The 23,643-nt window shown below is 44.9% G+C and overlaps 1 protein-coding gene across 1 annotated transcript in view; it reads right to left on the bottom strand.

Moving 5' to 3' along the window:
• Zxdc (ZXD family zinc finger C) overlaps positions 1-20,038 on the bottom strand; it is a 33,215-nt gene extending 13,177 nt beyond the window's left edge. The window contains exons 1-7 of the mRNA XM_028773037.1: positions 19,052-20,038; positions 16,840-16,992; positions 16,668-16,746; positions 15,698-15,828; positions 10,981-11,151; positions 7,645-8,333; positions 5,921-6,005 (exon numbers count right to left, since the gene is read on the bottom strand). Of these exons, the coding sequence (XP_028628870.1) occupies positions 5,921-6,005; positions 7,645-8,333; positions 10,981-11,151; positions 15,698-15,828; positions 16,668-16,746; positions 16,840-16,992; positions 19,052-20,027 (2,284 nt within the window). The 5' untranslated portion in view covers positions 20,028-20,038. The remainder of the gene's footprint in view (positions 1-5,920; positions 6,006-7,644; positions 8,334-10,980; positions 11,152-15,697; positions 15,829-16,667; positions 16,747-16,839; positions 16,993-19,051) is intronic.
• Positions 20,039-23,643: the final 3,605 nt, after the last annotated feature.

Raw genomic sequence — 23,643 nt, 5'->3', positions numbered from 1 at the left:
GCTCGTTAGAAAAGACTCGGGTGTGAATTTGCCATCTCCAGAGCCAAAATCAACAAGCTGGGCATGGCTGAGCATGCCTGTAACCCTAGAAATGGCAGGAGGGGAAGGCACAGAAGCAGGATTGCTGGTGCTACCTAGAAGACAGAGGGCTAGCTCCAGGGTCAGTGAGAGGCCTTGTCTCAAAGGAATAAGGGAAAGATAAGCGTGGAACAGCTGATGTTCCTTCCTCTGGCCTCTGTGTACAAACTCCTCTGTTGAGAAAAGAACTGCGCTCTTCACTGGCCTCTGATTACCAATGACTCACTAACAGATCTACCATTAGGTATTTTTGAAGCCCCGTTTGACCTGAATATAGTAAATACACGATGCTGAGGATGCTGCTTAGAACACTGTACTTATTATGTTTGAGGAAGCTTCAATGGCCACTCTGTGGTGATAGCACTTACTGTCCATATCCCAGGTAGAGTAAGGCATGTAGCCATTGCACAGCAGACTAACACATGTACTTTTTCCATGTTACAATATTCACATTTGTCTTTCAGAATGATGTGCTGTTGCAAGCACAGTGTGTGTGATATGTTTATTTCTGTTCTCTTGCTGGTGCAACTTTCTTTTGCTATTTTTCCTTGGTTCAAGTGCCTCAGAACAAATGGAAACCAATGGCCTGGAGAGCTGTGTGCATTTAAGAATATGCTTTGTTCTGCCCAAGCCAAAAGTTCAAACCTGAGCAGGTGGTTTACTCAGGACTGGTGGAATATTCTTATTTTCCACCTTGTTCTCCTTTTCTTAAGAGGAGGCTGCTTGTGCACACATCTGTACCTGTCTTTCAGCTACAACCCTGGTTCACACACAGCAGTAGTCACCGTCAGCCTATACTCCTCACGCCCTATGGCCACTGTCTCACTTATCTCCACAAGAGACCCAAGCAAGTGCTTCTACTGTTCAAGAGCCCCAATTAGAAACTCCATGCTATCAGTTTCTGTTGTAATTCCCCCTCCCCCATTTTTTTTTCTGCTACCCAATTGCTCAATGGGCTTTATTTTGGTTTCTAACTGAATTTTACTTTGTAATTTATACAAATGGTTAGAAAATAAAATCCTTCCAAGACTTTTTCCCTATGAAGATGTTAGCTTTAATTTTTCTCATTTCTTGTATAATTTCTACAGACACTGGATATGGACTAGAATTTAGTAAATTAACTTCACTAAACCCATGGATAAACATTCTTCACAGCTTTATTGTTTCTGCTGTCTGCAAACAAGCTAAGTGACTGACTTTCAATATTGCTAGGCCTTTATTCATCCTCTTCCCTAGCTGTCTATGCGTTTCACTTTGTGCTGGTTGGGATGCCAAGTTTTCAGAATAAACGTTCTTCAGCTCTGCTGTGGGACACACATGGACACCAATGTAAGAAGGAAGAGCTTTGCTGCCTCCACTCTTCTCCTTGCATTATACCCTCTCCATGCAAACATCACTCCTGCTTTGGGGACTGTTTCTGAGTCGCCGTTCGCCTTCCCATACATTTCCTTAAGGGTGTGCTTTGACTAGATCTATTCAGTCTTTGTCTCCTGGCAATGCAGAGCTGTTTATATTTTTATAGTGACACAGATGCCCTCATGTTTTGGTCACATGTGTCTTGCTATTTATTGTTCCTTCTAATGAGCATCATGTTGGGTTTCATTTCCCTGCCCTTAAGGCCAATGCTCACTGGTAAAGAACCTACTTGGTATGTGTAAGGACCTAAGTTCAATCTCTAGTAATGACTTTCCCTCTCCAATGATATTCTCATATTAAGAAAAAATCCTAATATTTGTAATTCTTTTAGGAGTAGCTCACTGCCTGAACTGAAGATGCCAGCAGTACTTTTGTGTATCTACTCTCAACAGCAGCACACTGGGAGCAGCCTTGGATTTCAGACCACATATTTCTAAGAATGCACAGACAGTGTAGACCTCACATATATAGTGCTGTCTTTCTGCTTGTTAAAGGTATAGTTACACTGGGACTTCTGTGCTCAGACTCACAGCTCATAATCTCCAATCACAATGTCAAAATGCAGACATCCCAGAAACCTAAATTTTCCACTCTCAGACTTGGTGCCAAAATAGCAGCCCAGCCCAACTTGTTGTGAAGCCATTTAGTCTGATTCCACACATAGGAGTGTCTCACTGGTAGGAATCAATATAATAACAAAGAGTATAAAATACTGTGTAGATACCTTCCAAAAGCCGTAACATTCTATATAGAAAATACAGCTCAGATTGATTAAAATGATATTTACAAATAGTTCCTAGCACTGGCCACTGAGAACCTAGTACATACATCTCACCAGCACAGCCTTGGACCCACATTCTGGTTGTAAATACCAGTCTCCAGTAAAGCAGCCAGGGTTCTCTGCAGAAGCAGCTGACTGCAGACCAGGACAAGTACAGGAAAAGCTGAGTCTGGTCAGGCCAGAAAAAAAAATACTTAAAAGACAGTGCAGAATCGGGTATGTTTTAAGGACACAAGGAACCACTTGCAGGAACTCTAATGGCCAGGAATGCAGACTCAGAGCAACAACATCAATGCTAGTCATACTATAACCCAATACTGAGAATAACCTATGGCCAGGCCTCTGAATCTATGCTGAGAGTAATGGAGTACACTTGGGAGAGGGAAGAGAGTGTACTCTCTGTAGAACTCTAACTTATAAACACCTACAGGAAATACAAATCACCTGCAGAACACCAGGGCCAATTATCAGAGTCAAGACTCATTGTCTAGGGTTAAATCTGTGGAAAACATAATAAGAGACAGGGTATCTGTGGTAAACAATTAGCTTCACTGAACTCCTTAGGTGACCTAGGGACCCTACAATGTCCTGCTCATCAGCACGTTCTTGCTTTGTGGATGGTTGGATAGCTCTATAGTTAAAAGCACTAGTTGCTCTTGCAGAGAACCAAAGTTTGATTCCCTGTACCCACATAGTAGTTCATAATCATCTGTAAATCCAGTTCTAGGGGATCTGATGCCACCTTTAGGCATCTGAGGGTACCAGGCACAGGATTGGCACATGAACATACATACAAACAAGAACTCATATATAAAAATATAATTAAAAGCAAACAAATAAGAAGAGAAAGATGTTCTTGTTTCCCTGGGTACTTACACCAGAGAGCCAATGCTAGCAATGTGATGTACACTGTAGTCCTGGATCACACACTGCCAGTCCTATCTTTGAAGGGGCTGGATCTCACATAATTGAGTCCCAATAATGACTGCAAATAGTATGTTTCAGGTAAGCTCTCTAGGTCACCAATGCTGGAAAAAAATCTACACTATCCTCACCACATGGGACCTCTCTTGGATCCTGCTCTTGGTCTGACCCTGTCCTTTAACTACACAACACTGAGTACAAGAGCTTTCAGTGGGCTGTGAGAATGACTGAAGCTATTACTGAGGGCATACAACTATAAAATATCTATATCAAGTTAAATATTTACAACTACAAGGAAAAATAGGATGTTTATAGAAGGTAGAAAGCTGGCCAACAGCACCTTTGCTAACAATCCATGTCAATACACCTGTACCCAGCACAATGCACAAGTAGGGCATATTACCTTTAGCTCAAACAGGCTCGAACAGATCTGGGCCTCAGTCTAATCAAAAGGAGGCTTCAAGAAATACACATGGAAATTGTCTGCAGAGAGAGGAACTGTATTCTTCAAAAGCATCATGATAGGTAAGGGAAGGCTGAGGCCCTGACTTGGTTGAAAAACCTGACAACAGAGCCCAGGTGGGAGCCTGGTTCAGCCCAGGCAGAAAAGTGTCCTGGTGAACACCTGGTAAGAGTAAACTTCCCACGACTGTGTCAGCAGAAGCTGTCAGTAACTGGCTCACCAGGGCTATGAGTAGGCTGCTCCAAGGGATGGCTAGGAAACATGTCACAGCTGTGGACACAAGGGTGGCAAGATTCATGGCACCCAGCTGCTCAAGGTAGAGAGTCAGTAAGTCTGAAGTTACAGTACACGTTAGGAGAGACACAGTTGGTTCCAAGGACTATTGCAGGGATTCTACATGGAACCTCTCCTGGCTGGTCATAGGATTTCAAGAAAGACAGGTAAGCGCAGAAGGTAATCCTTCACCCTGGCAGGGACATTTTCTTTCTTACCCATGAAATCTATACCTTGTAGAAGCCATGATTATATTTTCCTTCAAAGTCTCTAAAACATTTCAAATGAGTACATGAAATGCTGTAATTGTCAGAGGTGGCCAGAAACTACTCACAGAAACCTGACACAGACTTAAGCACCCCGATTTTCTCCTATCAATTGTACCTCAGGGTGAAGGACTGAGAAGCCACTCTTTAGAACTAGTATCACTTTCTCTCTGAAGACCCCAGGCATCTAATGGCTCCATGCTAGTCATCAATGGCTGCTAGGAACCAGTTCATGGGAATTCCCCCCCCACCCCCAAAAGAACCCAGCACTACCTCAAGGAGTTTTACTAACTCTCCTCTTCCCAAAGAATCAATCAGATCAAGCCTCAAGATATAATAGCTAATTTAGGGGAGCACACAACACCTGAGTACATGGGAAAGACTAAACCAACCTACGCAATATTCCACCAAACATGGGAAAGAGTGTGAGGGGGAGAGGAATTGAGAGGGAAGGAGGCAGGGAGGGAGGGAAGGAGGGAAGAAGGGAGAGAGGAGGAAGAGGAAGGGGGGAGGGAGCACATGTTATGGCTCTCAACCAGAAGGGCTGCTGCCAAGAGCAGCCTCTGACTCCCCTGTGTACTCTGATGCCAACAGGTGTCAGCAGCATATATGAGGTTTTAGACAACTGAAAAGCCTCAACATTTACCAATGTTAAGGAAAATAACACCAATGCTAAGGAAAAACTGTCAGTTTTAAAAGAGGTGAAATATGTGCCTAACTTTTAAAGTGTTTTTAATTTTTAAAATGTCATACTGCAAATGATAACTACATAACCATCTCTGTAAGTACTGCCTCATTATGGTGAGTGCAATAAACGCTGTGAAGCGTTCCTTTTCCTCCAACACCATAATTGTAACTGGGCTCAATAGAGACATGTAGTTTTCTTCATGAATCTGGTTGGCATGTAGTACATTGTTTCTACAGACACCCACATCCCCTTTTATTTTCCCCGCAAGTTTTACACTTGGATTCATAAACCACAGAATTGTCCTAAGTTACAAGTGACACTGACAGGCATACATGGAAACATCTGCTTGAAGAAAACTGTTATTTTAAATATGAAGCTTTGACATTAAGAACAGAAAGACAAAATTGCACCAAAGTAAGTTTAAATATAAAGATGAATGATGCCTGAGAACAGCAAAGAGCTTTGCTGACATTAGACATGACTCACCAGTCTCCTCTCAGCACCTTCAATCTCATGTGCAGAAGGGGCAGCAGGTGAGGCCATAGACTTAATTGGCCCATGTGGTACTGTCTTGTCTTGTTTTTTCATTCAAGTGTGCTGCTGCTCGTATAGGTTCAAGCTGATTCAACCAGGACTGCTGTACATTGCCTTCACACAGCTATCCTAGAGATGATGGCCGTACTAGGCAAGGGCTTCCACCACACAGCCAGTCCTAACTGGGCATCTGGCCACCCTTCTGCTTTCCTGACACCTGACCCTCAAAGCTCATTTACTCAGTAGCCTTCCAAAACTGACCCTGTTTGAAACCTTGATTTTCCAAGGTCCTCTCAGACCTGTTCAGACATGCTGGTGATTTGGCTGCTACCTGTTTTCTAAGTTCATGTTAAGCTAAGGAATTGATAAAAGGGCATTCTGAACATAGAAGACAAAGAACACAGAAACTACTGTTCTGTGTGCTTCCTCTGCCTGTGACTGTGACACAAGAGACCTGAGCCCCTTGCCCACCAGCACTGCAGCACACTCGGCCTCACCTTCATCGCTCCCAGTTCCTTTCTGCTTTTTTTTCTTGACTAGTTGAATGGCTCGGTAATCAGTTCTTGCTGAGCCCCCACTTTCCTGGGACCAAAGAAAAGTGTGTCAGTTGCTTGATCTAAACAGCAGAGGAAGGGTAGCAAGGGGACTAAGCCTGCCTGGGAATGTATCAGAGCTCCAGGAATCAGTCACCAGCAAAGGTGTGCGGGAAACCACATGCTCTATTGTTAGCAAAGGAAAACGCACACAGCTTCATCATCTGGATAAGTGAAGTTCATTCCTCCAAGGTCTAAATGCACTAAGATATTTTAGAGAGAGACTGCTAAGAGCTGTACACTGCTCTGCTCCCTAAAACACCATGTCTTCTTGATGCCAGGGTTATGTCTCAGCAGCCCTGGGCAGTGTTGGCAGCAAGTGCCACACCATCATCTGCCAATACAGAAAGTATTACTGAATTCAGCAAACTTATGGAGGTGCCAGAGAAACAGTATTCAAGGAAATTTAAAAATGTGTAAACACCTAGTAAGAAAAGCTTCATTCTTAAAATTACGTAGAGCAAAGGAAACCAGTCCTCTATAGCTCACAGTATACTGAAACCCATCCACAACACCATTCCCACTCAGAGAAGCAGGGGAGCCCAATGGCACACAGCTAGCAAGAGAACAAACAAGGGGCAAGCCTAAATTCCGCTGGCTCTTCCACCTCCACCCAGGTTCTGCTAACTCTTCCACTCCTGAGACACGAGGGAGGCACGGAGTACCGGGAACAGGCTTCCCACATGCTCTGACCTATGGTTACCTTCAGTCCCTGTCTAGCTACCTGTTGCTCTTAGCAACTGCTGTGGCAGCCTAAGCAGATGCTGGCAAGTGTAGCTCTGCCACCACCAGCCAGACACCAGCAATGGAGAGATAGACTGTGCGGCTCTCACAGTGAGAGAAATGCAAGTTGGCTCCAGTAGGTTGGTAGCTAGGCACCCTCACATTTGATCCCAATTTACAACTTAGTATTTTAGGCTATAGTAAGGTATGATGTATGAATCCTAACATGATAAAATGTCAAAACAAAATTTAACCAGCATTCTAAAGAAATCTATATGTTCATTTCCATTGTAGACTGAGGAAAGTCAGACTCTCTCTAGGAATCTTTAAATTATTTTAAATTAGATTATATTAAAGGTATAATTGATATAAATATAGAATACAATAACTGTGCAGCCTCAAAATTAGAATATTGTTATAATCCTTCAAGAATGAAGGCTCAGGAATCACTGTTATTCTAATAAAAAAAATCCTGATGTAGCTTCCAAGTTCCCACTGAACTGTTAAGACGATTGATGTCAACATTGCTCTTCTAGGACTCGTCACTACGTGAAAAGCACAAAGGTGAATATTTCAATAGTAAGAAATGCCTCAAGTTTTCTCATGAAAACCGTATAAAATCACAGAACTCAAAAGAATCTTAGAATGCACGTAGCCAAAACCCCTTATTTTAGAAATAAGTGAGGATCTAGGGCTCAGATAGGTTAAGTGATTTGCTTAAAGCTGTAAGAATGTCAATCTCAGACTCAAGGTCAAAGTCAGGCTTCCAGATTATTGCCCAGGCTCCATCTGTCCTTCTGCACACCAGAAAGAACCATCTGCACAGACAGGATTCATCCCAAATATGATCCACAGTGCGTTAAGGAAGTGAGCTAGTGGTGGTGATGGAATAGAGTGCTTCATACCAAGTAGAGACTGCCTGTGCCAGCACTGAGCTCGGAGTCCTTTTGAGCCCCTGGCCTCTCTGCAGAGTTGGACAGCACAGACTGGGATGGTCCATGGCTTCCTTTCTGCCCCTGGACCAAATCTGGGACAGGAGATAAGTCTTGTTCCACCTTTATTGGAACCAGCAAATCTGGAACACTGCCAGTTTTTTGAGTGGTGTCCGAAGAAGTTGGTGTGGTACCAGGTGCTGTCAAGTTATTGCTGGGGGTCAAAGTTGGTGAGTCTTGACTCATGTTCCTCACAGGCAAAGCCACCAGGCAGCCGACTGCTCCTGTGTTCATGGCCTGTGAGTCATCTGCACTGAAGCTGCTTGGTTGAAGAACTGTGGCTGATGTCCCAAGAACAAGAGGACTGTCCAAACTCGGAGGGATATCACTGTGGGCCACTAGAACGAGGGGGTCCATTGGCCCCATGGAGTTATTATTAGTAGGGAGATTCCCTCCCAGAGAAGAGCTCACAGAGGTGACATCAATGGTGAGAATCCCAGAGTTCAGTGCTTCATCCGACCCAGCTGTTGAACTGCTACTATTAGCAGGTGTGTCAGAGAAAAGTGCTGCTAAATCTATGTTAGTGAGCTCACTTTGGCTTGGGCTACTCAGTTCACTGCTGGGTGTGAGAGAACTTGGAGCTTCCAGCTGAGGTACAAGATCTGTAAAAGCAATGGATATTCAGTTACTACATTGCCAGACTAAGAAATCATCTTTCTGCTTGAAATGTTAGTAGCTGTCCCTTGAAGCAACACTGACTACTCTTTTACTAGACCTGGTCATCAGGGTAAAGACTGAGACCTACTGCTGGCACACAAGTGAAGAGCAGACACCAAAGAAAGAGCTGACTTAACAACAGGAACATCAGCTAGTATTTCATGTGCTCCAAAGCCTGCCCTTCCTCCTGTGTTGTAGTAACTAACCAAGAAAGTTTCAATCCATCCATAACACAAAGCCACTATAAGTCAGCTCTAAGACTAACTCTGGGTCTGGGGTATTTTTTACAATTATCTTCAGTTATCTCAGGTCTTGTCAAACTCTGTGCCCAGCTCCACATCTATTGCCATTCACAAACTAGATTAGTTTGAGTCATCTGTACTTAGTCAAGGAATAAAACTGGCTGTCTGTACTGGGTTGAAAGTTCCATGTTTAGGCAGATGCATGGAGCTCAGACATCAGGTCCTCTTACATCCTTTATTGAAACTTCTGAACTGCTCCAGTGCCTGAAGCAGAGGGGAGGGGCACTCAGTTCTGTTTCTCCCACAACAACTACATGCTAATCACAAATGCATACTTTATAAGCATGAAGGCCAGATCAGAGTGAATTAAGGCTTTTTTGTTGCTTTGTTTTGTTTTTCTGAGACAGGTTTCTCTGTGTAGCCCTGGCTATCCTGGAACTCACTCTGTAGACTAGGCTGGCCTCACAGAGATCTGCCTGTCTCTGCCTCCCAAGGGCTGGGATTAAAGGTGTATGCTACCACCACCAGGTTACATACTGCATTTTTAACTCAAGCAAAAGACATCTAGTCTAGACATAAGAACAAAAACCAAAGACAGACTCTTTAGTTGTCACATTCACAGAGTGTCTTCAACAGTATCCCAGCATCAATACAATATTCTGAGGAGATGGGAGTGATTCTTTCTAGAATTCTGTTTCACAGGAAACCTGTTACTTTCTCAAAATTAAAAATAAGCAAACAAACATGCATCTTGATGATTCTGTTCTTTGTGGAGAGTGGTTTTGGTAGAATAAAGATATCAACTTACTCAAAAATCTTCCATCTAATATTTTATTAATTCCACAATTGTCAACTAGAGAATTGGTATGAATGGATACACAAGAGAAAATCACTGACTAAACATAAGCACATAGTGCTAATGGTTAGGATTGTGGCTATGGGAGGAAAATAGATCCTAATAAAGACCCTGGTTTGAGTATTTCCTTTTGGTCTCAACCTTGGCAAGTTTTTCTGCAGCATGGTGAGGTGAACTGAAACACAAGCTAGCAGTCATCAGGTAGCCCTGAGTGCCTGGTCCTCTACTGATCATGATGGGCAGAATAAATGATACACGAACCAGTCAATTATACCATAAACATAGCCTGCTAAAAGGGCCTCTTATCCATCCAGAGTTTAAGTAAAACTCGTGTGAAGTAACCTGAATTAGCCAGCTTGGGCAAAGAGAGATGCAAGCAGAGAGAGAATGTTAGCTCAGAGCTGGAGAGGGGGACAGTGGTTGAGAGTGACATCCTCCAACATGAATTTTAGAAGACACACTCTGTTGTCCTTAAGGGATCGATCTACAGACTAGCAGGAGGGCAACTGCTGTGGCATGAGTTACAGTGCCTGAGATCCAAAGGACAGATTAGCAACCACCTCTCCCAAGAGAAGAAACCAGATTAAGAACACAAACCTTCACCAGCTCCAGCTGTTCAGAGCCCTGCATAGACATTTTAACTAACAGTGACTTGTAACATCATCACCTTCCTTATTTTCAAAGCTCAAGGAAATGGGACTCGACAATCTGTCCCTGCTCAGGGTCCCAACTGAGAAAAAGCTAAATGGTATTCTCTACTTCACATGTCACAGTGAGGGGGAACTGGTTAGAAACAACATGACCATCAACAAGTTACCTTACCAGGAACAGAAGTAAGCAGAGAGACAGCCTCTGTGAATGTACTAGAGAGGCACTCCGATACTCTTATGTCCTGCCCATGACTGTAGATAAGATGTAGAAGGGCAGGCTTCTAAGTGCTGTACCACAGATGCTGAAAGTCAAGTCCTATATGCTCAACATCCTCCCCTCCACATGCCTTTGATCACTATCATGGTGCTTCTTTCATACCCCAGCCAATTCCTGAGACACAATTCTACCCTGAGCTTGGAGAGCTTCCTGTCCATCTGTAGAACAGTCCTCTGTGTAGGATCCACTGTCTCTGAAGACCAGGAGGAAGACATTCAGGAATGACGGACATGGCAAATGGCAAGACAGACTCAAGAGGATGAGCATACAGGGCCAAGGGCCCAGCACAGATAGAATTAGAGCACATATGAAGGGGAGGCTTGTAACATGATGGCACATATGAAGGAAGAACTTCACAGGCAAGGGAAAAATAGTTTCAAAGGGGCTGTGGATAAGATGAGAGCAGCAGGAGAGGAGAGCACAAAGGTCTCACGGCTGTGTAGAAACACAGGGATCCAACTTCATGGTTTGCACGGGACTGAGAGGTGAGAGGGAGGGGAACAATCCCACTTCTCTCATGCTCAGGCATATACTTCTTTATAACCCTCAGGGGCCACAATCACAGACCTTGGTGCTGGCTGTGCTGCCGCACCATGTGCGCCTTCATGCTATGCTTGGAGGTGAAGAGTCGGTTGCAGCTGGACACTGGGCAGCGGCTTTTCGGAGTACCCACATCCTGCAGATGTTTCTTAGAATGAATGTACAGACTGCTGCGAGCTGAGAACCTGGCACAGCACCCTGGAAAACAGAGGGGTCCAGAGTTATACCTGAGGATGATCAAGGATACTTCCTAACTACATCAGAACTGACACTGAACTGGTAAGACAATTCAGAAGGAAGGTGTTTGTCACCCAAGCCTGGTGACCTGAGTTTGGTTTCCGAAACTCACATAATGGTGGAAGGAAGGAAGGAAGGAATCAACTCTACAAAGTCGTCTGCTGACCTTCTTCACATACGCACTGTGACCCACTGTGCCACATGCAACTCCCTCCATAAGAGTAATTAAGAATCATGTACTAACTAGTTCTATGTCACCTTGATACAAGCTAGAGTAATCTGAGGTAGTAATAGAGGGAGAACATCATGAGAAAATGCCTCCATAAGATCAGGCAAGCCTGTAGTGCATTTTCTTAATTAGTAATTGATGTGGGAAGGCCCAGCCCATTGTAGGTGACATCACTCTTGGTGGTGGTCCTGGGTGGTATAAGAAAGCAGGTTGAGCAAGCCATGAGAAACAAGCCAGTAAGAAGCAGCACTCTTCCATGGACTCTTTATCATAAACTCCTTTTTTCCAGGTTCCCTCCTGATTTGAGTTCCTGCCTTGATTTCCTTCAATAGACCTTGATTCAGGATATGTAAGCCAAATAAATCCTTTTATCTTCAAGGTGCTTTGATTATGGTTTTTTAACACAGCAATACTAACTCTAATTAGGACAGAAATTAAGTCAATGTGAAACTATAACCCAATCCACTCAGGATGACAAAGGGATCAGAACCTTCAAGGATGAAGGTACAGGTCACTTCTTGAGGAAAAAAAATAAAACAAGACAAAAAAACAAAAACCCAAGGCCTGCTGAGGTGCTTGCTAAGGATGAGGATATACATACAGACTGGGCAGTAGAAGAAGCCAGTCATAAACACCAACTAAGGCCACATGACCAACTGCAAAACTGAGGATGATAACTGACATGTGCTTCTGTCACATTTTTTGCTAAGAATGTGTTTGTAAGGATATTTGTGTTTTCTTTCTTAGGTTTACCATGTTATGTAACATCAATTGAGATATTAGTGGTTAGAATATGTAAGTTATGAGATATAAAAGACTGTCCCTCAAGGGACACACCACACATTCTAAGATATATAATGTATTTGCAGTTATAGGAGGATAGTTATATCATGTTAGGAGTAATTATGACCTGGTTACTGGTTTCATTTGGAAATAAAACGTGACAAAATGAGATATGATTGTGTGTCAAGTTGACAAGGAGTGAATTTGCCATGGTGTCAACTTGAGTACATCTGGAATTAACTAAACACCTGTAGGAGATTCTTTTTGTTGTTGTTGTTTTTGTTTTTGTTTTGTTTTTTGAGACAGGGTTTCTCTGTATAGCCCTGGCTGTCCTGGAACTCACTCTGTAGACCAGGCTGGCCTTGAACTCAGAAATCTGCCTGCCTCTGTCTCCCAAGTGCTGGGATTAAAGGTGTGCGCCACCACCGCCTGGCTGGGAGATTTTTTTTGATTGCATCATTTGAGGTCAGAAGATCCAGCCTAAATTTGGGCCACACCTTCTGGTGGCAGCCTATATAAAAGGACATGAAAGATTAAAGCTTTTGGTTTTTGTCTGATTGCCCTCATTCTCACTGGCAAGTTTATTTATCCTGCTGCCAAGGTATTCCTCCACTAGACTTAGAGCCTACTTCTTCAAAATTCCAATGTATGCTGAGACATCCAGCCTTGTGAATTCTTGTATTTTCCTTTAAGAGACTGAACTGCAGCCTATAAGCTACTTTCATAAAAGCCCCTTTTAATATATATAGATTCATTTTAACTGTTCTGTTCCTCTAGAGAACCCTAATACAGATCATGACACTATGTTCCCAAGCACTGATACTGACAAGTGACATATACCAAATACCCTGCACATAAAGGAAAAATTATAAAGGAATATGTGGATTATGAGTTAGCGTAAGACATGTGACATAATCAGGCTTACTCTGTTCCTTCTACCCACTGCTCAGAGTTAAGTGGAAACAACTTAAAAACCTCGAGTCAAAGTTCAGTTGCAAAAATGTATATGAATCACCTTTATCAAGCTGTTAAAAAAAAAAAAAAAAAGAATCCTAGGGGTTGGAACTATCTCAGCACATGACCAAATACAAACCTGCTCATTTTACCTCTGTTCATAAACTGAGCAAATGTCTCTAGGTCACAGGTACAAGAGGATCCAAAGCTGGCATTCCCCAGCTTAAATACTCAATTCACTCACATATCAGATCTGAATTCAAGTGCTGAAACAAACACATTCCCTTAAACAGCCCACTTTCAGGTCCCGGGCCCTGGCACTGCCTACCACCCTGAGGATGTCCCTGATGCCATTCTCAACACAGACAGAGCCGAGCTTCATTTGTCCAGTGTGCAGGAGTTCTAGAGTTTCTGCATCAGGCTCCACTGCATCATGCAGAGGTCTTGACCAAGCCCTGTCACACAGCTGTCGGCTGAGGCTCAAAGCTCCTTGGGAATGTCAGTGCTCCATTGTTAACAGTGAATTGCTCTTTCTCCTTTCCCCAATCACTCCCAGAAGAACTGTCAAAATGAGCAGCACCTGCCTCCCGCTCACTACCTCTGCCTGAGTTATCCGACCAAAATTTGCCCACCAACAGCAAATGATACTAGTGGGCCTCAGCATTCATAGTTGGCCTTCACAGACATCCTTCTGGCTCAGTATCCTGCATTTTTACCAGAGCAGCCTTTCCACTGTTATACCACCATCTGTGGCTCTCCACCATGGCTCACTAGGGCTTAAAAACAGAAAACAAACTAAAACTCCACCTAACAGTAATCACTACAACAATTGGAACTGATAAATACTAATGCTTTTACAAGCTTTACAAGTTTTAATTAGCTGAATCCCTGCAAAAAAACCTATGAGGTTTAGTTTACTTTATGGATGAAGAAAAGAGGCACAGTTTGGTTCATCCCAGGACTCCTCAGAGCCATGCAAGAGGCAGACTCAGGACTTGAATCCAGAATTCACATTTTGAATTGCTTGAGAATTCCATCCCCTTGCAGGGGTTAAATGAGGACCTGTATGCTACTTGCTTAACCCATAGTCCAGCTTGCTCTTTAAGCCAGCAGCAGACACAGTCTGCTTTGAGTGCCTTTGGTCAGGTGAACATTTTATCATTTTATGTACATATGACCAAACTCTTATCTTCTCCAATCCCAACATCAGCTAAGACACTGATCTCAACTACTAACCTTCCCTCATCGAGGTCCAAATCATTACAGCAAGCTTTGATTCTATTTTTGTTGTTGATAGGATTCTCTTCCTTTCTGCTGTCAGCCCCAAGCCCAGGAGCAACTGTCGTACCAAGGTGACTGCAGTGCCTCTCCAAAGACCAGACTGGGCCTTGGCTCCAACATGAGCTACTGTTGTCCTGTGGATTCTCCCTTTGGTCTTCCTGCTTTCAACAGCCATCCTTTAATGTCTGGCTAGCCTTTCCTCCTTAAATTGATCACCCCCAGCCCCAAGAGCAGTATGGATGAGCCCCTGACTTTAGCAGCCGGCGTGTTCTTATTTACCTGACCAGACTCACTCATCACTGGCATGGTGATAGGAGGGAAAGCTTGATCACAGCATCTGTACTACATTCAGTCTGTTGTAAAAACTGGTATTGGTCTTTACAGAGTCAGTTGAGGCTCTAAATTTAGGGTTCAACAGACTCATGCTGGACTGTTCCTTCCTTAGTGGACCTTCAACTAGAGCAGGGTTGGTAAAAATGGACCATACAAATAAATTACCCCTTTAACATTTCAAAGAAAAAAAGCCTGTGCTGGCTAGTTTTATGTCAACTTGACACAAGTAGTTTTTTTTTTTGAAAAAGAGAACTTCAATTGAGAAAAATGGCTCTAAACATTGATCTGTGGGAATGTCTAGGAGGCATTTTCTTGATTGATGATTGATATGACAGGGCAAATTCACTATGGGCAGTACCATACTTGGGCCTGTGGTCCTGGCTGCTCTAAGAAAGCAGGCTGAGTAAGCCATGGAAGCAAGCCAGTAAGCAGCACTCGCCTATGCCCTCTACATGAGCTTTTGCCTCTAAGTCCCTTCCTTGACTTCCTGCCCTGACTTTCTTTGATGATGGTCTGTAACATAGAAGTGTAAGCTAAAATGCTCCCCAAGTTGCTTTTGGTTGAGGTGTTTTATGACAGCAATAGAAACCCTAAGACAAAGCCTCATGTATACGCTTATTAAAAAAAAACAGACAGGCTCTATTTCTGTCCAGGTGCAACAAGACTAGCTATTTGTCATCTAGTGAGGCCAAGCCATGCGCCAGACCACACATGACAGTGCACTCTTCTCACTTCACCTGATCCTCAAAATCACAGAGTTAGACAGGTAGTGGAACTACAGCCTCAGACTGAGGACTTCTTCCAACCAAATAAATACAGTGGTGCGACTGGCAATTACCTCAGTGCTTCTGCAACTCAAACTTACAGCTTAACAGGAGTGTTGGTGTGACACTTTGTCTATAGCTAAAGCAATGTTTTAAATGCTACCTTCCACAGGGCACTCAAATGGCTTTGTTCCCAGGTGGGTGATACTGTGGCCCTTCAGATGCTCTGCTCTAGTGAATGACTTGCCGCAGCCTTCAACAGGGCAAGTGAACCTCCGATCATCATCATGTTTCCTGAAACACAAAACAAAACAAAACAAAAAGAAGGAGCAGTCATTACTCACAGACTCACGGGCATGAGACTTTAGACCTGAAACAGTATGCTCCCCCCATTCAGAATGATCAATGCATTTCAGAATGTTCACACAGGGTTTATTTAGCTGCCCCATAATCAGAAATTCTACTTTGATAGGTAGGTGGCCCCAGAGCCAGAAACAGAATAATTAGTGCTACAATAATCTGGGAAGAGCTGAGCCCCAAAGGAGAGAATGAAGCAATATGAACTACTTAGAAGTCTCCATGGCCAATGTTCTTTCTAAACTACAGATGACCAGAAGACACACACACAGCTTGGCAGCAGTGGGAAAGATCCCTTTTAAGTAAACTTGCAAATACTGTCTTTTTCTAAGTAATGCTTTTACTCCAAGCACCTCAGACCACAGTCATGAAAACCTACACAGACCACCCACCCACACTTTCTGAGTCTGTATAATACCAATGTCAGAGTCATAACCAAAATGGAATGAGGCAACATATTGAACATCATGTGTACACAGACCCCTAGTTGTCAGTACTACTACTGAAAGTTTGCAAGATCATAAAGAAAAGTATTTCTACAACATTTAAAAGGAAAAAAATGTAACTGTATTGACAGGATGTTAAGCAAACCAAATCAAACTCACACAGAAAACAACTGTTGTCATATGAAGAGACTCTTAGTGCTTTTCTTACAGTTTTCTGATTTTCTAGAACACTGACCCTGAGCTCCATTTTAAACTGCCTGAAATCTGTAAGAAACTCACTATAAGTGGTCTGAGTCACATAATTCATATGCAAATGTATGGTTGGTTTACCTTTTGTGTCTTAGAAGTTTGGACATACTGGTGAAGGTCCAGCCACAACTGTCTGAGTCACAAATAAATGGTCTTTCACCTTGTAAAAGAAAAACATGACACAGCATAGCCATGAGCACAACAGCCATCACAAAGCATGTGTCTACATGGAGGTGCACACTGCAGCTCATACCTGTGTGACTTCGCAGGTGAATTTTCAGTCGGCAGGCTTTGTCATATTGTTTATTGCATCCAGGAAAGGAACAGGAAAAGAGCTCTTGTTCCCTGAAGTGGGCTCGATTATGGGAAAACAGGGCACTCACTGTAATGAACGTCTTCTCACAGCCTGAGTGAAGAAAGCACAAGCTCAGCTCTCAGGACAAAAATCACACAGTGCAGCTTACACTATTGACATCCTGTGGCAGTTCATAATGAACAAACGAGGAATGGCATGACTCGGAAACCATGTCTGCAAAGCTCTGCCCACCAATGCCTAGCTTTCTAGAAGCCACAGAAGGTCCTGTTGCACATGTGGTATGCAACACACAGGCCACCTGTTGCAGTGTGATGTAGAGATTAAGAGGTTGTCTTCCAAACATAACATTTTCTGGCCAGTTCTGCAGACAACTCTGCAAAAACTAGGTTTCCCTTTTACAAACTGTGTTGGCAATACTGTCTAAAACCCAAGAAATGAGCATGACAAACTGAACACTAACCGTCATAATTTAGTCGGGTACAGTTTTGCAGGGCTGCAACCATCCTATCAGCTCATATCTTCTGTCCCACTAGAGTGATACTGCATCCTCTACACTTTTCAATTCCAGCCTCTGCAACTGACACCCCACATCTTACCATCTAGTTTTTCTTTCTCTTTCACCCATTTATTCAGGTTGCCAGCTTCATCTCTGTTCTCTCAGCCCCACCCTACTCAACCCTTCATCCCAAGCAACCTACACCTCTGCAGTTCCTACAGCAACACTTCTTTGACAAAATGCTTGGTGCTCAAACAGGGTAGAAAGTAAAAAGCTGAAAGATGTTTAAGAGCTATCTTTGCTGCAAAATTGCAATCATTATGACTGTGAGGCACTACATAGCCCTGCCTAAAAGTAACAGCCCAGGGAATTTCTGCCCCATCCGAAAGTCCTCTTCCTTAGCCTCAAGCTGTCTGCTTTGCTTCTTAGGATATATGTGAGCAGCATTCTCCGCCTCAGCAGCAGTCCTCACCACCCCATCAATGGGCAAGCCCTTTCACCCTGACTCTTGATCTTTTCCTGAAGCCCTACAGCATTCCCACTGCCACTTCCTAGCTCATGCTGTCAAAAGAACCTCTCCTTGACTGGACACTTAATGGTGTTCCCCTGCTCCCTCTCCCAGCATCTATGGAAGCCCAAGTGATCAGGCAGCACAAGAGCCTCAGGGGCACCTCATGCTTTTAAGTGAGTGGATCCCTGTCCTTCCCAGTATGACAGAGAATGGTGCTACTTTTACCAGGGTGAGCCCAGCAATCGTCATTCTCATATTAGGAAATGACTGCATGTGTTCATGATTTCCACATAAGACTAACAGATAGTCTGTGTGCATGTTAGAGTACAATACTACTAGAATCTGTTGCTTGTAGAAGTTAAACCTCGTTCTCCTCTCCAAGCCCCATATAACACACAAGATATTCTTTCTACAGTTGCTAAACCCTGCATATGAGAATAATCTACAATGCACATTACTAGAGTGTTCATGTGCAAGCTAAGTGCTGGATAACAGTAAAAAGATCAGACAAGATTCCAGAAACTGAGAAGTCTGTCAAAAATAAAAGACACAAAAACAGTTGTGTCACACACCTGCAGAGGCTCACCTTGGTGAGGGAGCATCACTCTATTCATAATATTGGAAAGGACAGGGGTCTGATTCAATGTATGAGACGTCCTTGGGAGCTCTGTGTCCGCTAATCAATGGGGCTTCCAGAGACACTGGAGAGGGACCAGAGAAGCACCAATGTGTGGTCATTCCCTTGGTATTTTAAGGTGGCATATTTCGATTTATCTTGGATCTCTGACTCCTCTGGTATTGTTGAACGAGTAGATTGAGAAAAATAAAGTCCTGACTCAACTCTGAGAAGCCGTCACTTTCAATGGAAGCATCTTAACAAAGGTTTGTAGCCTCCCCACGGATAGCCGTGACTATGCATGCCACTTCACTCTAGGAACCCAGAGCTTCATATCTAACTACCTGAAAGGAACCTCAACACAAACACCCGAGTCTTTTTTGCTTGGTTCTCATTTAGATCAGGGCGTACCGCCCCCGCCCCGCCCCCCCGCAAATCCTGACCAAACAGCGACACCGAGCTTGGCCCTTAGGTCCAGACACCGCCGGGTCCCGCCCGCCCCCGCAGGTCCGCGGCTCCAGCTTACCGGGGAAATCACACTTGTAGGGCCGCTCGGGCTCGAAGTGGCTGCGCTGGTGGGAGTTGAGCTTGGCGTGTGTGGGGAAGCGCTCGGCGCACACCTCGCACTTGAACAAGCTCTCCTGCTCGTGGCCCTTCATGTGTGCCTTGAGGTTGTAGACTGTGGTGAACTTCTTGCCGCAGCCGCCCACTGGACAGCTAAAGGGACGCAGCTTGTCATGAGACTGCAAGTGCCGTTTGAGCTTGTAGGAGGTGGTGAAGGCCCAGCCACAGCCATCCAGCGGGCACTTGAAGGGCCGCCGGCCCTGGAGGCTGCCGTGCGTCAGCAGGTGCACCTTCAACTGGTGCTTCTTGGCGAAGCTCAGCGCGCACTGCGGCTCCGGACAGCGGTAGGCCGGGGAGCCAGCGCTGGCGGCCACTGGCCCGCGGCGGGACGCAGCAGCGCTCGAGGGCTCCAGGCCCGGGGTGGCCGCGGGATGCAGGCCCGGGGAGGCTGGCGCGGGTGCGGCGGCCAGCGTGAAGACGCCGCGGTCGAAGCGCACCAGGAGGTCCTGGTTGTGTATGGTGACGGTGCCTGCCAGAGCTGCGCCGGGGGCGGTGGCCGGGACCTGTTCCGTGGGGCTCGCGCCCGAGTCGGGCTCGGCCTCCTCCTGCCCATGGGTGTCGGCCGCGCGCGGCACTTCCAGCAGTACCACGAAGGAGTCGCCGCCGTCCTCTGGGGGTGGAGGACTGGGCCCCGGGGCCTCCTCTTGACGCGGCCCGGGCCCGCCATCTTCCGGGCCCCCCAGCAGCAGCAGGCGGCGGCGCCCGGGACCAGCACCAAGGGACGTCCCCGCGCCGCGGCGAAGTCGGCTTGGGCCACCGCCATGTTGGTCTCCGGTAGTGGCCGGGGCGGTGAGCACCGCCGGGAGGTCCATCTTAGGCCCAGCTGAGGCGTCCGAGCCGCAGCCACCAGAGAAGAGCGGCCCAGCCCTGCCAGGCATGCGCGCGACACCTAGAGTCCGCCCCCCGGGAGTCTCTGTCAAAGCTGAGCATAGAGTCCAGCCCAGAGTCGCATCTCGAGCTGCGCGTGCGCAAGAGCCGTGGGCGTGGCGCGCGAGGGCTGTCGGGACTGTAGTCACGAGGGAGCCAGGGGGTGGGGCGGGGGCGGAGCCTCCAATTTGTCTGTGCTTTGGTTTGAGTCCCAACTTGGAAAAAAAGAGGGTCTTCAGGTTTTGGCTCCTCCTTTTGCGTCTGGGTAGCGGAAAGAAATGAAAGCTGATTGCATTTCCTAAGAGTTCCTGAGCCCTCTTGTGCTTTCAAAATACAAGCTAATTCAATCGGTGATTGCCAGGTGTAAGGAAACAAGTCAACTTTACCTGTGGCCACGTGATCCAAAACTGGCATTCAGGCTTTGAACCTCTCCGTTTTTCTTGTCACCTTCTCTATGACCTCGCCGAAGAGCGCGCCTATCTGCTGCTACTGGGCCACACACCTGATTTGCCCTGTAGAAGGTCCTGATAGGATCCCTACCTAAACCTTCTAAGTTACTAGTTGTTCCCTGAACTCCACAATCCCACTTGTCTCATACTAATTTATCTGGAATCACACCACTCCTGTCATCACCACTCAAATTCAAGCTTATTTCACTCCTAGGTTCTCAAATTACTAAGGGACTAGGCTTCAGTCCCCATTTACCCAACTGTCTCCCCGCCCCCACTCCGTCCTGTCCCCCCCCCCCCAGCCTGTTTTCTGTAGGGCAGGCTTTAGTCTTCTGAAAATGCGAATACTATTAAAACCTTGCCAACTTGCCCTTTGTGCCCACACTGGTTTACCCTCATTTTCCATCAATCTGCCCCTTAAAATGTGAGGCTATGCCCCTCTCCCTGCATCTACCCTAAAAGTTATGGAAATAATGTCTACACAAAAGCTACATGCATGCTTATAGTAATCTTAGTTACAACAACTTCCCAGGAGAAGCAATGCAAGTGTTCATCATCAGATGAATATTGTTCATATAGTGGAGTATTTTTGAGGCATAACAGAGTTTTGCAAGTTACAAACCTATGAAAACCTATGAAAAATATTTCAGCCACAAAATGTGTTAATAATGCCATGTGTATCAAATGTCCAGAAGAGCTAAGTTATATAGACAGTACATTAGTGGCTGCTGGTAGCTACAGGGAGATGAGGAATTAGGACTAGCCTCTAATAGGGATGGGTTCTCCAAGGAGCAAAAGTTTTTGGCATTAAAAGTGTTGATTGAACAGCACATCTGATATACATAACCAACTGACAACAAATGACAACAATGACTCCTCTGTATGTTTCTATTAAAATACATTTAAAAATCAACACAGAAATAGGAAAAGTACATTTGTTTGTGAAAGAACCTTACCTGTCTGTATGTGCTTGCATGCTCTGTGGTAGTTTGGATATGCTTGGCCCAGGGAGAGGCACTATTAGAAGGTGTGACCTTGTTGTAGTAGGTGTGTCACTGTGGGTGTGGTCTATAAGACCCTCACCATAGCTGCCCGGAAGTCAGTCTTCCACTAGCAGCCTTCAAATGAAGATGTTGAACTCTCAGCTCCTCCTGCACCACGCCTGCCGGGATGCTGTCATGTTCTCTCCTTGATGGTAATGGACTGAATCTCTAAACCTGTAAGCCAGCCCCAATCAAATGTTGTCCTTATAAAAGTTCCTTGGTCAGCCTGGCAGTGGTGGTGCACGCCTTTAATCCCAGCACTTGGGAGGCAGAGACAGGCGGATTTCTGAGTTCGAGGCCAGCCTGGTCTACAGAGTGAGTTCCAGGCAGGACAGCCAGGGCTACACAGAGAAACCTTGTCTCCAAAAACAAAAACAAAACAAAACAAAAAGAGTTCCTTGGTCATGATGTCTGTTCACAGCAGTAAAACCCTAAGACAGAAGTTGGTATCAGGGACTGGGTTATTGCTGTGATAGGCCTGACCATGCTTTTGTTTGGAAGAATGTGGATTTTGGGACTTTGGATTTGGAAAGCCATGGAGTGTTTTAAGTGGGACTTAATGAGTCATCTTAGTATGAATATCGAAGACTTTGTTGCTGTGAGTGATTTGAACTGTGCAGACCTGGCCCAAGAGGTTTCAGGGTAGAAGAACCTCAGTATGTGGCCTAGAGACTGTTTTTGTAGTATTTTGGTGAAGAATGGTGGCTGCTTTTTGACCTTGTCTGAAGAGTCTGCCTGAGGCTAAGGTGAAGAGACTCAGATTAATTGCGTTGACAAAGTCTCAGAAATGCCCATTATAGATTTTTTTCCTCTGGTTAAATCTCATGAAGAGTGTTTTGAATAAGCATAGCAAGCTTAGAAAGAAAAACTATAAAAAATATGATTTGAGTATTACAGGGGCACCAGGAAGTGAAATGAAGCTGAAAATTTTTTTCTAGAATGATCCTTGATGCCATCTCTGTGGTGAGGTGGAGAAAGGGGCTTTGAGTACACCATAGGTTCCCTTTGGCACTATTGAATTTGTAGTTAGGTGTGTGCGTGCGTGTGTGTGTGTGTGTGTGTGTGTGTGTGAGCATATAGAGGGTGGAAGGACAACTTAACAACATTAGTTCACTCCTTCCACCATGTAGGTTGGGGATTTAACTCAGGTCATTGTGCATGGTAACAGGTGCCTTTAAGCACTGATCCATCTCAATGACTCTAGTGTGTTTTAGATCACAAGCAAGTATTTTAGAAAATAAATTCTAGATTTAGAAATTATTTTCCTACTACAGAAAATGTTTTGATAGTTCCTTAAAAACTTAAAGATAGAATTAATAGTGTGGTCCCCATAGAGTTCTAGATGCAAACCCAAGAGCTGAAAGCTAAGCCATGGGTAGACACATGAACATTTGGCTCACAGCAGGATTTACAGGAACCCACAGCCCTTCAGTGGCTGAAGGGCTAAGCAAATGTGGTCCATCATGTGGAGTTCGTGGAAGGGCATTTTGCTGCATGCTGCCATGTGGAAGAACTCAAGGACATGACAGTGGGTGAGTAAGTCACAGAAGGATAAGCACTGTGTGACTCTACATCTGTGAGGTCTCTGGAGCACACAATTCAATAGGCTGAGAGTAGGCTGATGAATACAAGGGCTGATGAAGAGGCTGTGTCAGCTTAGGGGGATGAAAAGCTGGCTCCTAGACCTGGGTGGTGGGGACTGCTGCATAGCACCATGGGGTGCTTCAGGACACTGAGTTGCATCTTGGAAAGTGATTGTGTGAGGTGGAAATGTAAGGGTTCTTTGGAAAGTTAGTTGTGTTGGATAGTGTTTTGCTGGGGCAAACATGTAAAGGAGTGTTTTCCTGAAGTGGACCCAGGTGAAAGACTAAGGCAGATTCCTGTAGGAATGTTTAACTAATGCAGACACAAGTGAAAAGATGTACTGTTAAAAATAAGCATGTGGCAGGACATGTGATGAAAGATTCTTTGCTAACAACACACATGTATTGGTCTGCTTTACATTGCACAGTTGAGTGGCATTTGTCAGGACTCCATAGAGAGAAATGCACCAAAAAACTTCTGGTGGTGTGCTGCAGTTTCTTGCAGCTTCTTCAGACTCAGAGTGACTGGCAGAGTGATGTCAGCTGAGACAG

The sequence above is a fragment of the Grammomys surdaster genome, unplaced genomic scaffold (genome assembly GCF_004785775.1).
Source record: "Grammomys surdaster isolate TR1022 unplaced genomic scaffold, NIH_TR_1.0 220, whole genome shotgun sequence".
NCBI classification, from domain to species: Eukaryota; Metazoa; Chordata; class Mammalia; order Rodentia; family Muridae; genus Grammomys; species Grammomys surdaster.
Note: the sequence above shows the minus strand (reverse complement) of the source record. Positions and strands in the feature narration are given on the sequence as shown.